The sequence below is a fragment of the Camelina sativa genome, chromosome 1 (genome assembly GCF_000633955.1).
Source record: "Camelina sativa cultivar DH55 chromosome 1, Cs, whole genome shotgun sequence".
In the NCBI taxonomy this organism is placed as follows: Eukaryota; Viridiplantae; Streptophyta; class Magnoliopsida; order Brassicales; family Brassicaceae; genus Camelina; species Camelina sativa.
In genome coordinates, this window is record NC_025685.1 from 4,152,374 (window position 1) to 4,164,096 (window position 11,723).

Genomic DNA, 11,723 nt, shown 5'->3' on the forward strand with positions numbered 1-11,723 from the left:
GGAAAGTAGCTGTACCATCGTCACGTATAAATCCCCTACAGAATGGTTATAATGGTTGCGGCTTGTAATCCTTTCTTACATTATCGTATCACAAATTCAGTGCCAAATGCATTGGTTCATGGCTGGTATCAGTGATATGTGAGATGGTTCGCCATATCATGGATTTTAGATCAGTTCCCCAAGTGAACCTTGATCGACTATCTTTGGCTGTGCCTTTTTGTCTGTTTTTGATTAACGGTACGCTGCTAGTGATTTACCTGTGAACAAGGTTTCTTGCTGTACTTTTTGTATGACGGTGCTTCTGTGTTATCATGTGAATCACTAGCAGAAACATCCGAGTTTGCACAAAAGTTCCTGGAAACAACACGATGGACCATGCCGAGAACAGGGATGTTGGAACGAGGAGTTCGCTTTTCAATCAGTTTCCAGCACAACCGGGTTTCTTTCAGATCGGTGGTTTTTTTTTTCTTTTCCGTTTTTATCTATTTCTGCATCTAATGAGAAATACTCTCTTCACACTACTACAGGTTAGAGTTTCAGGCAGTCCTTACTAATGAGAATAAACTAATGAATCTCGGCACAGATTCACTGCGGCCACGAACAGCTTAAGTATGTATAGTCATATGATTTCTTAACCCAAGACAAGGATTGTCTGTAAGTGAAACAATCCGCAAATCATCACTTTTGATTCCTTCAGTACACCAAAAGTCAAGGGAGGGATGGTACAGAGCTCTTATGGAATTCACAGTCGGCACACTAGCGGATAGCAATGGCCTTTAGAGAAGAAACCTCCATTGTCGAAAAGGCTCCAAGAAATCACATGCCTTGCCTTAGGTAAACATCTCTTTCTATTCAAAACTGCAACTTCATTAAGAATTAGACCAACTGTTGTGCAATTATATATATGTTGAAACCGATGACATGACAATTTCTTCATGTTGGTAATAGTTCTGATTCTGAGGGGAGATGTGGCGACTCAAGAGGAAAGGCCATATCTGTTGTTTCGTTGCAAAGTTTCGAGGGCGGGATGTTTTTTTTGGAGGGTCACAACAACAAGTGGACTCAAAGTTCCAAGGCAGTGTGTCATGAAATAAAACTAAATACATTTTGGCTCAAATGAAAGAGGTTTGGAGTATATGTGGAAGAAATACGTTAAACTTGAGCCAAAAATACAATTTACTCAGTGCCTTTAAGGGTACCAACGTTAATGTTGTATGGGAGAGAAGAAAGAGTCTATGATATAAATATAGAGGAAGATATGTTCTTATTGACGACCAAGGACACAAGGAAACAGCAAATAAGATCCGGAAAACAAACATAACAAGTTCACGACCAAGCATAAAAAGAGAAAGAAGGACGAGAGAGACATTGGATTGTTCAAGAGAGATACGAAGTATAATCAAGCTCTGGACTAGATAACCAAGGATTTCATGCTGGTAACGGCAGCCAGGTGGTGCTCCTTGTGATTGTCGGACTGTTCTGCAAAGACCACTGTGGATCATGTCGGTACCTGGGGCCATGTCCACGTTCCAACTCATAAAGCCAAGACAAAACTTGAGGACGAACAAAGTCGGCAACAGTATGAACATCGAGAGTTAGAGGGAATGCGCAGTCTTCAAGAGCCAAGATGGCGTCGAACTTGGTAGTAGTAGAAGAAGCAGCAATCGCATATTCCTCTCTTAGGGATCCCAAATAATTACTTCTTTTAAAATATCTCTTTGCCAATAAAAGTTCCCCAGAAGAAATGGCTTTCGCTCGCTCATCTTTCCACTTCGTGTTTCCAGTTCGTGGCGTCTTTTATTTTGAATTTTTTTTTTTTTTTTCCTATGAGATGTTCCGGCTCCAATACTACAACATATTTGGGCTCCAATCCTAATATAATGATTTTGAGTCTAAATTTTAGAGAAAACTAGGTGGTATTGTTGGACCATTTGTTTTGTTGGTCTTGTAGATTAGTGAAACGTAAGAAAATGATGCTCTTACTTGAGCCTGAAACATATGCGTAAGAAGAAGAACTTCGGAAACAACAAGGTCCAAAAACATAAGATGGTCCGGAACCGGATAACAAAGAAGCATACATTATTAGTAAAATAAAATAAAATAAAAAAAGCTGATAGAACATTCATTCTTCAACAAGTTCATATATCAGCGATAATCAAAAAAGCCATTTTAGATAACCAAGGCTTCCATGCGTCCGAGATTTTCACAATCCACTCCTTGACCAACATCACCTTCGAGGCTGAGGTCATATTGACGATCCAGTTCCTCAAGCCAAAGCAGAGTCTCTGGTTCAACAAAGTCGGCAATTTCGTCTTCAGTAACAGGTTTAGGGAATGCGCCCGCGGCCAAGTCGTCCCGATACTGGTTCATCAGAGTAGTAGGACCAGCATCATCGTCCAGATTCGCCATGTACTCCCTGACCCTTTGGAGAAAAGCCAAAACAGGAACGCATCTCTTGGCAAAAGTAAACATACGCGCAAGAGCAGACACTCTCAGGGACTTGCACTTGTCCCGCGAGTCAAAATCATCCGTGCGAGTGAAAAGAAGCTGGCGTACAAAGTCATCGGAGACTGATTTGACCATGTCCTCAGCATCGGAGACATCAGATAAAGCTAAAGCGTAGCGTGCAAGGTTATAGCGCTCATGGAGAAGGAGGGTGTGCGACCGATTAAGAGTATGGGGGCGAGGAAACTGGACTAAAACCTCATTGAGCATCTCTGAAAACCTTGCCTCCGCAGAGCTGATCTTGAGCGCATAGTGGTTTTGGATATCAAAGATATGATCATCATCACGGAAACGACGGAAGCACTCTGGTCTCCGAAACTCTAAACCGATGGCTCTGACAAAATCGGTTTCATTTGGAACCACAGCAGTTATCTTCTTGAATTTGTTCTCCCCCATTAATTTCTGCACAAGCAACCAACCAAGCAAAATAATAGGAATTACGATTCTCTTTCTTATTGTTCATCTCTCAAGGCAAGTGAAGGCAAGATTTGGAAAAAAAAACGTGTGCAATTTTAATCCCTAAGCAATTTCTAAAGACACAACACACATCACAAGAACCCTCAAAAAAAAAAAGACCGTGAAATTTTTACCAAACACAAAAGACTTGTCGGTCAATCAAGGCCCCAGTTTTAGGGTTTAGGGAGCTTGCTGAAGAGACTTGCGATGAAAAATATAACGAGGATGAGCAACAAATCCCTTCACCAGCTTTACAAAAACTAGCTAGGGTTCCCAATCGTTTATGGAAGCTACATGACCAATAAATTTTTGCTTGAGTTCGAATCCCATAAACCTCCATCTAATTTTATATTTTTGGTGTTGGCCTGTTGGGTTCTTCTTTCTCCCTTTTTTCTAAGGCCCAATAAAGAGTGTTCCAAGGCCTACCCAAAATCTCAAATTTTTTTATTTTTATTTTCCGTTTCTCGGACAGCTAAATTTATATTTTTTTAATTGTTGAGTTTGTTTTGACGAAGAAGAAGAAGAAAACAAACGATGAAGAAGAATGTGTCACATTCATCCGATTCTTCTACTTCACCTCCCCTTCATCAAATTCTCCTAATTTCTCTCGTCTCCTTTTCATCCCATTGAAAAAAAGTTGTCACCTTTCGAAAATCGGAAAAATATAACATTTAAAGCTTTCAAGATCATCATTGTCCATTATAGATCCCAAAATGGGTCTCATCATGTAGAACAAGTTTTGTGGGATGTTGACAATGGACAAGGAATTTGATTCAAAGCTTGCTCTTCAAGGTAATTCATCATCAAATGGTGGTGGTGAAACTATTTCCAGAAGCAAAAGCTTCGCATTTAAGGCTCCTCAGGAGAATTTCACCAGCCATGATTTCGAGCTCGGCAAGATCTATGGTGTTGGCTCTTATTCAAAGGTTTCATTTTTTTCCTTCTCGATTCATGAAATCAATTCACATTATTGTTGGCTAAAAATTTGTCCTTTATTTGATTCTTCTTCTTATGTGTGATTTGAATCAGGTTGTTAGGGCAAAGAAGAAAGAAAATGGAACTGTGTATGCCTTGAAGATCATGGATAAAAAGTTTATCACCAAGGAGAATAAAACAGCTTATGTCAAATTGGAAAGGATTGTTCTTGATCAACTAGAACATCCCGGGATTGTGAAACTCTTCTTTACGTTTCAAGATACACAATCACTATGTAGGTAGTTTCTATTCATTCAAGCGGCTCTGTTTCAAATACAACCATGAAATTTTATTCACTAGTCTCTGTTGCTTGAAGGGATGTGGTTATGAGTGATATTGGTTCCTTCTTGTTTTTTTTGTAGATATGGCGCTTGAATCTTGCGAGGGTGGGGAACTTTTTGACCAAATCACCAGAGTAAGATACCACTATTCAGAATCTTGGAGGAGAGTGATACATAATTCTCAAAATGTAGTTGCATTATTGTTCTTTTTTTGTTTTGTGATGTGTTTGGCAGAAGGGTCGTCTATCAGAGGATGAAGCTCGGTTCTACAGTGCAGAAGTTGTTGATGCTCTTGAGTATATACATAATATGGGACTGATACATCGAGATATCAAGGTAGCTTCGTTTTCAGAGATCCATCTTTTTTCTTGACCCAACAAGAACACTATTTGCTGATCCTTTCCCTGAATTTTGAATGAGTAGCCGGAGAATTTGTTGCTAACTTCAGATGGACACATTAAGATTGCTGATTTTGGCAGTGTAAAGCCAATGCAAGACAGCCAAATTACAGTACTTCCTAATGCAGCTTCTGGTAATATGAGTTCCATGAATCATTTTCTATATGCTTAAGCTTAAGGTCTTTCTTTGAGATTCAGGATTTTAAGCATGTCTATATATTCGTGACTTCTGCAGATGATAAGGCGTGCACTTTTGTCGGAACGGCTGCTTATGTTCCTCCTGAAGTTCTAAACTCCTCTCCAGCAACTTTTGGGTAAGAGATTATTGTTAGACCAAACTTTGACCACTATGTGATGATGTATGGACTTTTTTGTTGTGAAGTAGCCTTTGATTACTACACGCCTCTTACTTAGAACAACTTTTCTTTGGTATTTTCTGGAACATATTCAAACAGAAATGATCTCTGGGCGCTTGGCTGCACTCTGTACCAAATGCTTTCAGGAACTTCTCCATTCAAGGATGCTAGTGAATGGCTCATTTTCCAAAGAATTATAGCCAGAGATATAAAGTTTCCAAATCATTTCTCAGAAGCAGCAAGAGACCTCATCGACAGATTGCTAGTAAGATAAGCTTCACTTTTTACCCAGTCTTTGCTAAATCAGGGATTACAAGTCAAGTTCAAAAGCCATCGTCACCAATCTTTTTTTGTGTGGGGCTATGGTTCATCTTAGGATACCGATCCTAGTAGAAGACCAGGAGCTGGATCAGAAGGCTATGCTTCTCTCAAGAGACATCCTTTCTTCAATGGAGTTGATTGGAAAAACCTAAGGTCACAAACTCCTCCAAAACTAGCTCCAGATCCTGCGGTATATACCTCCTTTAGTTACTTTCTAACTGGCGCACCAAAATGTTTCCCATCTTGTACTTCTCTTGATCTAGCTTTTCTTTCGCAGTCCCAGTCAGCATCTCCAGAGAGGGATGGTTCTCCATGGAACCCAACACATGTTGGAGATGCTTCAGTCTTGCATAACGATGGACACGGCGGACATTCTGAATCCTCAGGTTCCATAACTCGGCTTGCCTCCATAGACTCTTTTGATTCCAGATGGTGAGACACTACGAGGCTTTTACATATTTCTGACACACTCTTGGTTTTTAAAGTCTAATCCGGTCTTCGATTGTATGCTTTGTAACAGGCAACAGTTTCTAGAACCAGGAGAATCAGTTCTAATGATATCAGCAGTGAAGAAGCTACAGAAAATCACAAGTAAGAAGGTGCAACTAATACTCACCAACAAACCGAGACTGATATATGTTGACCCATCAAAGCTTGTAGTAAAAGGGAACATAATCTGGTCTGATAATTCTAACGACCTCAACGTTCAAGTCTCAAGTCCTTCACATTTCAAGATTTGCACAGTAACACACAATCCAATGGCTAACTTCACTTGTTCAGTTTTTTTTCCTATGCAAAATTGATATGTGATTGTTGATTCTTGTTTATGTTTTGGCAGCCGAAGAAGGTTTTATCGTTTGAAGATGCGAAACAAAGAGCTTTGCAGTGGAAAAAGGCAATTGAAACTCTTCAAAACCGTTGAGACTCGTAGCTGATGATGATGTCAATTCATAAAGTCCCTTTTTCCCCCATTTCCTTGATTCAATTGATTACACCTCACTGTATGCATACAAGACGTTTCTGGAGCCCATACTGACAGATTTATGAATGACAGTAACCAAAGTAACACCTAAGCTAATATGGATTGGTTTCTAGTTTCAGTTTTGGTTTGGTTCAGTGTTACTCAATTATATTTCGTAAAGTTTTTGATTCGGATTGTCTTGATTACGGTTTAATCCAGTAGAACATTTTGCTGTCCAATGCTAAAGAAGAAATAGAGAGTTAAGAAGAGTCATTGTATGACCCAACTTGTTCGAACTAAAACACTCTAGAAGTTGTATGGAATTATAAGAAAATAGTCGATTTATTTGAAACTGTACATCACTTTCACCCAACTTTTTTTTCACTTTAAACCAAAAAGAATCATAGATCTAAATTAAATAATTGTTTAGTGGTTAAGAAAAAAAATAATGCTTTTAGCTATACACAAAAGTAACAAGATGAGAAACTCCCTTGTTCCAAAAACTCAGGGTGTCACTGTCAGTTTATGGTTATGCTCCCGCCTTTTCTTCAGACGGGTTTTTATTGATGATTCTGATCCTCCATTGGCTTTATACTGTTACAAATATCACAGCTTTCTTCAGAATTTAATTCTTTCATTTAGATTGGAAATAGCTATCGTCGATGGCAAGCCGGTCAAACGCATCAAAGTTTGCTTTTAACCCGACAAACTGACTTCCAACATGAGCACATCCCGCTTCAGGCCATCGACATAATCCTTCTCTTGTACGCAATGGACACAAGGCTTCACAAACTCGTCCTACCGGGTTTTCAGATCTATTTTCTTCAGACATAAGTGAGATTGATACAGAAACATCTGAGTTGTTCCCTTGTCTGTTTCGTCTCCTAGGGTTATTCTCCAGAGAGCCTGCCCTTGGGTCGTCTTCAACATCAGATCTACTGAAGTTAATCTTGCAGCCGAGTGATTGTACTGCTCGTGTTAAAGCTGCATATTCCTTGGTGGCTCGGTTTGCTGATTCCCTAGCTAACCAACTCATATGTCTTTCTCTTAGCAACTCTGCACTTAATGACTCCATTGCGAAAGATATCTCGTCCACTCTTCTTTCTGCTGCTTCTTTCTCCTGTTTCGAATCAATTAGAATGTTAAAAGCTTTGATACACTATATAGCCAAAGAGAGAAGGTAAGCAGAAGATGAGTTAACTACGTCACCTTTTGCATTTCTGAATATTTCACTGTCATAGCTCTACATTGGACCCCGATATCTGCAGCTTTAGCTTCCTCGGGACAAGCCCAGCNATAAGAAAATAGTCGATTTATTTGAAACTGTACATCACTTTCACCCAACTTTTTTTTCACTTTAAACCAAAAAGAATCATAGATCTAAATTAAATAATTGTTTAGTGGTTAAGAAAAAAAATAATGCTTTTAGCTATACACAAAAGTAACAAGATGAGAAACTCCCTTGTTCCAAAAACTCAGGGTGTCACTGTCAGTTTATGGTTATGCTCCCGCCTTTTCTTCAGACGGGTTTTTATTGATGATTCTGATCCTCCATTGGCTTTATACTGTTACAAATATCACAGCTTTCTTCAGAATTTAATTCTTTCATTTAGATTGGAAATAGCTATCGTCGATGGCAAGCCGGTCAAACGCATCAAAGTTTGCTTTTAACCCGACAAACTGACTTCCAACATGAGCACATCCCGCTTCAGGCCATCGACATAATCCTTCTCTTGTACGCAATGGACACAAGGCTTCACAAACTCGTCCTACCGGGTTTTCAGATCTATTTTCTTCAGACATAAGTGAGATTGATACAGAAACATCTGAGTTGTTCCCTTGTCTGTTTCGTCTCCTAGGGTTATTCTCCAGAGAGCCTGCCCTTGGGTCGTCTTCAACATCAGATCTACTGAAGTTAATCTTGCAGCCGAGTGATTGTACTGCTCGTGTTAAAGCTGCATATTCCTTGGTGGCTCGGTTTGCTGATTCCCTAGCTAACCAACTCATATGTCTTTCTCTTAGCAACTCTGCACTTAATGACTCCATTGCGAAAGATATCTCGTCCACTCTTCTTTCTGCTGCTTCTTTCTCCTGTTTCGAATCAATTAGAATGTTAAAAGCTTTGATACACTATATAGCCAAAGAGAGAAGGTAAGCAGAAGATGAGTTAACTACGTCACCTTTTGCATTTCTGAATATTTCACTGTCATAGCTCTACATTGGACCCCGATATCTGCAGCTTTAGCTTCCTCGGGACAAGCCCAGCGGAGATGGAACTGTGGCCAAAGGGTAGGAGCTAAAGATGCTGCCGGAGGCAATAATGGGCCATCATATTTCAACGGATCATAGAATGGGTTACAATGGACATGAGAAGTTGCACTAGATGAACGCAGATCGGTCAAGTAAGCCCATATGCATCCACATGCATCAGCAATCCCACATTGTTCCCTCTCTTTTTCACTGAAATTTATACCAGATCACAATTGGTCAAACATAATACATACCAATTGGTTTCTACAACGGAGCTTCAAAAGAAAATTTTACCTGTTGCATAAGAAGTTCCCAAAACGACATGAAAGCAAGCAATCCATAAAATCTACCAGGAAAGTCTGAAACACCAAATATTACGGCAAAAGTAGTAGTACTATTACGGGAAGAAGCTGAACATGAAACTGTCAGAAATGTGTTCGGCTTCATACATACCGGAGAAAACTCAAAAGCACAAGGATACATCCGCATTAGCTGTGAAACGCTATCAATCCACTGGAAACACATATGTGAACATAGTATAAGCTGTTGGTCGGCCAACCCATTGAAATAGATCTAAAACAAACCAAAAAGTTACTATAATTGCAAGATGAATAGCTGCTCGCTCACCTGAATAAATATAGGCGAATAATTGTTATGCCCATGGGAAGAGTTTGAAGATTGTGAGGCTGCTGATCCTGAAGACTGACGCACAGGAGATGAAGGGAAACTTCCAGCCGAAGAAGACTGTCTTGGTAAGTCAAAATTACCGGATCCTGATATGTTAGGCATTCCTACACGATCCGAAAACGGGTGACCAAAGGCAAGCCAATCCTTTTAGACAAGAGCCTGATATGAGTTTAAGAGAAAAAGTACATAAGAAAATGGGGTAGCAAACAAGAATGTTGATGCACAGTTAGTGAGAAAGAACATATGACTGATACGGTAAGCATTTTCATTCGGGGAAAAGCGATACATGAATGGATATGAAGAATAGAATTCAATATGCTACTCCCAGTCTAAATTGTAAATCATTGAATCAGTCTAGTTACCAATTTTTCAGTTGTGAAACATACTCTATGAGAAACCATATCAACTAAAAGTCAAACCTAAATTAAAGACTTTCGTAAACTCAGTCACATACAAAAACAAGAACCCAGAAACACCAAATCAGGACAAGGAATACCTGAAACCCAGCAAAAGTCCTGTAGTATGGATCAAGTAATATGCATGCAAGAGAAACCAGCTGAGTTGTTCTGTCCCATCCATCACTGCGTAATGACATATGATGAATCATGACATAACAATCATAATAATAATAGAAGCTTTTGATTAAAACAAACGCATCTTCATCTTATTACAGGTATATAAATTGGTATCCAAATGAAATAGTTAGCCGGTGAGGTGAATCAGGTATCTAACCTGCAGTGCACAAGAACTGATGCCGACTCCATAGCAACACGTGCAGCAATCCATGCTGCGCCAGCTAAAACGTTCTGGATGTGTATCAACCAACCACTGTCTCCAAGTAAAGATACTGAAGCAGACATACTACTAAGATTGCCTCCTCCCCAGGTCCAACCACCGTGTCTCTGTAGATTCCACGCATACATATATCTTAATGATTAGCACCATAAAAGTGTAATACATCATCTTGTATTCCCCAACTGAATCAGTCAAAAAAGTTCCTGGATATTCAATACTCACCAAGAACGATGATCTCCCATCAGATGATGTTGTACCGTGCATGTCTAAATAATCTCTAAGGCGGGAAAAGCTCTCCCTCATTCCATGTATATTGTCTATGCCAAAGAAAACAATCTGCAGAAAGAAACACCGTCACTAAAATCATGGTATTCCAGAAGATCAAGACTCTAAGCATCAAAACACCAAGATCATTTACTTACTTCAGATTGGAAATAGTTTGACGATGATTCTGAGCCGCCTCCCATGGCTCCATTTGCTAATGCATTTTTCCTAGGTCTTGCATCGGCAATATATAGCTTCCTATGAAGTAGAAAAAAAAAAACAAGATGAGAAAAGTACATCTTTGTGAATAACTGAAAATATCCCATATGAGCTCAGTTCAACACTAGCTTGTGAATGCTATCCAAATAGGAAGTATATTAATAGAAACCAAACCGACATATTGATGCCTTTAGAAGAAAATACCGTGTCCACCAAGACCAACAAGAGTGTGAATTTCCTTTTATGAGATGCATTCATAATCCACAACTTTAACTCTTTATAACGAAGCATAAAATACAAGACATAAGAATTAACCAGACTACGGGAACATCAGAAGCTCACCTTCGTTCTCCCTTTGCATCAGCTAACTGAGAGCAGAATGCAGCAGCAAGTTTTTCATCAAAACTACTGTTGGAGTTGAAACAAATTAAACTTCAGAATCTATCACTTTGTGAACTTTGAAATCCAAAACTAAAACTAAACAATTATCCAAATGTTTCCTCGTGATATTGAAAGTCTGATATACCTCCTCATATTCATCATAAGACCCACAAGAGGTTGTGATGAGCGTGCTATCACAGCTCCACTTCCTGCAATTGAGGCCAAAAAGCATGTCATTTGGAGACAATACGAGCATCATTAAAATGGAAGCAGCCAAAATATATGCATTTCTACCTGGCTGACACCACGTGATCACAGGTAAACGACATCTTGCCCGGAAAGAACATGCTTGGAGCAACTCTTCATCACTACCAACATAGACTTGTTATTTCTTTAATTTATAATTCTCAATAGGAACATGGTCTTGTTCCAATGCGCAAAAAGAGACATGCCAGATAAATGAAGAGAATTTTCTGGAAAGCTCTTAAAATATGAAGACAGTAGTACTCCCAGTCTAGAAGGTATAGATAGAGAATTTTTTTAAATCCTGAAAAGATATCAGTGTCATACCTTATGGATTTTGGAACCATAAAGGCAAATGGGTACGTCTGACACAAGTTATAATTGGAGTTCAAGTCACTTATTCGCCACAGCTCATTGGACAATGTGAACGAACCATCTTCAATCATATCCGCTGATGCTCGTATTGAACTTTTTCCGAGAAGACGGAAATATTCATTAAGCAATCTTTCCTTTGGGTTTGCGTTACCAAATTTGGAAGGCCCACAAGCAAAAGTATAAAGATCCCATACTCTCTCTGGCTTGCTACATTTCAGTAATGCATCAAACACTGAACGTCTCTGCAAAAGTATGA

At 39.3% G+C, this 11,723-nt stretch overlaps 4 protein-coding genes across 4 annotated transcripts in view; 1 reads left to right on the top strand and 3 right to left on the bottom strand.

The window, feature by feature from the left end:
* LOC104704156 (nucleolar GTP-binding protein 1) lies at nt 2,041-3,254 on the bottom strand. The gene is made up of 2 exons (XM_010420291.2): nt 3,096-3,254; nt 2,041-2,907 (listed from the first exon to the last, which is right to left on the bottom strand). The coding sequence occupies exon 2, from the start codon at nt 2,899-2,901 to the stop codon at nt 2,170-2,172; it is 732 nt and encodes a 243-aa protein (XP_010418593.1). The 5' UTR covers nt 2,902-2,907; nt 3,096-3,254; the 3' UTR covers nt 2,041-2,169.
* LOC104764160 (3-phosphoinositide-dependent protein kinase 2-like) lies at nt 3,471-6,441 on the top strand. Its single transcript, XM_010487664.2, has 11 exons — nt 3,471-3,887; nt 3,991-4,171; nt 4,299-4,351; nt 4,452-4,553; nt 4,641-4,749; nt 4,851-4,929; nt 5,071-5,236; nt 5,348-5,482; nt 5,570-5,724; nt 5,813-6,035; nt 6,131-6,441. Exons 1-11 carry the CDS (start codon nt 3,708-3,710, stop codon nt 6,212-6,214), a joined length of 1,467 nt encoding a protein of 488 aa, XP_010485966.1. The 5' UTR covers nt 3,471-3,707; the 3' UTR covers nt 6,215-6,441.
* On the bottom strand, nt 6,607-7,542 carry LOC104764066 (phosphatidylinositol-3-phosphatase myotubularin-1-like). Its single transcript, XM_010487547.2, has 2 exons — nt 7,463-7,542; nt 6,607-7,373 (listed from the first exon to the last, which is right to left on the bottom strand). The coding sequence occupies exons 1-2, from the start codon at nt 7,490-7,492 to the stop codon at nt 6,888-6,890; spliced, it is 516 nt and encodes a 171-aa protein (XP_010485849.1). The 5' UTR covers nt 7,493-7,542; the 3' UTR covers nt 6,607-6,887.
* LOC104763981 (phosphatidylinositol-3-phosphatase myotubularin-1-like) overlaps nt 7,578-11,723 on the bottom strand; it is a 7,136-nt gene continuing 2,990 nt past the window's right edge. The window contains 13 exon segments of the mRNA XM_010487433.2: nt 7,578-8,344; nt 8,434-8,713; nt 8,798-8,862; nt 8,957-9,016; nt 9,131-9,349; nt 9,687-9,771; nt 9,923-10,092; nt 10,208-10,321; nt 10,408-10,507; nt 10,811-10,876; nt 10,995-11,058; nt 11,144-11,217; nt 11,420-11,709. Of these exon segments, the coding sequence (XP_010485735.1) occupies nt 7,859-8,344; nt 8,434-8,713; nt 8,798-8,862; nt 8,957-9,016; nt 9,131-9,349; nt 9,687-9,771; nt 9,923-10,092; nt 10,208-10,321; nt 10,408-10,507; nt 10,811-10,876; nt 10,995-11,058; nt 11,144-11,217; nt 11,420-11,709 (2,073 nt within the window). The 3' untranslated portion in view covers nt 7,578-7,858.

Bases quoted from the DNA above. Each gene is read 5' to 3' on its own strand.
- LOC104704156 (XM_010420291.2), bottom strand. From the start codon at position 2,901: ATGGGGGAGAACAAATTCAAGAAGATAACTGCTGTGGTTCCAAATGAA.
- LOC104764160 (XM_010487664.2), top strand. From the start codon at position 3,708: ATGTTGACAATGGACAAGGAATTTGATTCAAAGCTTGCTCTTCAAGGT. The intron at 4,750-4,850 runs GTAATATGAGTT...TGACTTCTGCAG, and splicing joins ACTTCCTAATGCAGCTTCTG to ATGATAAGGCGTGCACTTTT. The intron at 5,725-5,812 runs GTGAGACACTAC...GCTTTGTAACAG, and splicing joins GACTCTTTTGATTCCAGATG to GCAACAGTTTCTAGAACCAG.
- LOC104764066 (XM_010487547.2), bottom strand. From the start codon at position 7,492: ATGACAGTGAAATATTCAGAAATGCAAAAG. The intron at 7,374-7,462 runs GTGACGTAGTTA...GATTCGAAACAG, and splicing joins AATATTCAGAAATGCAAAAG to GAGAAAGAAGCAGCAGAAAG.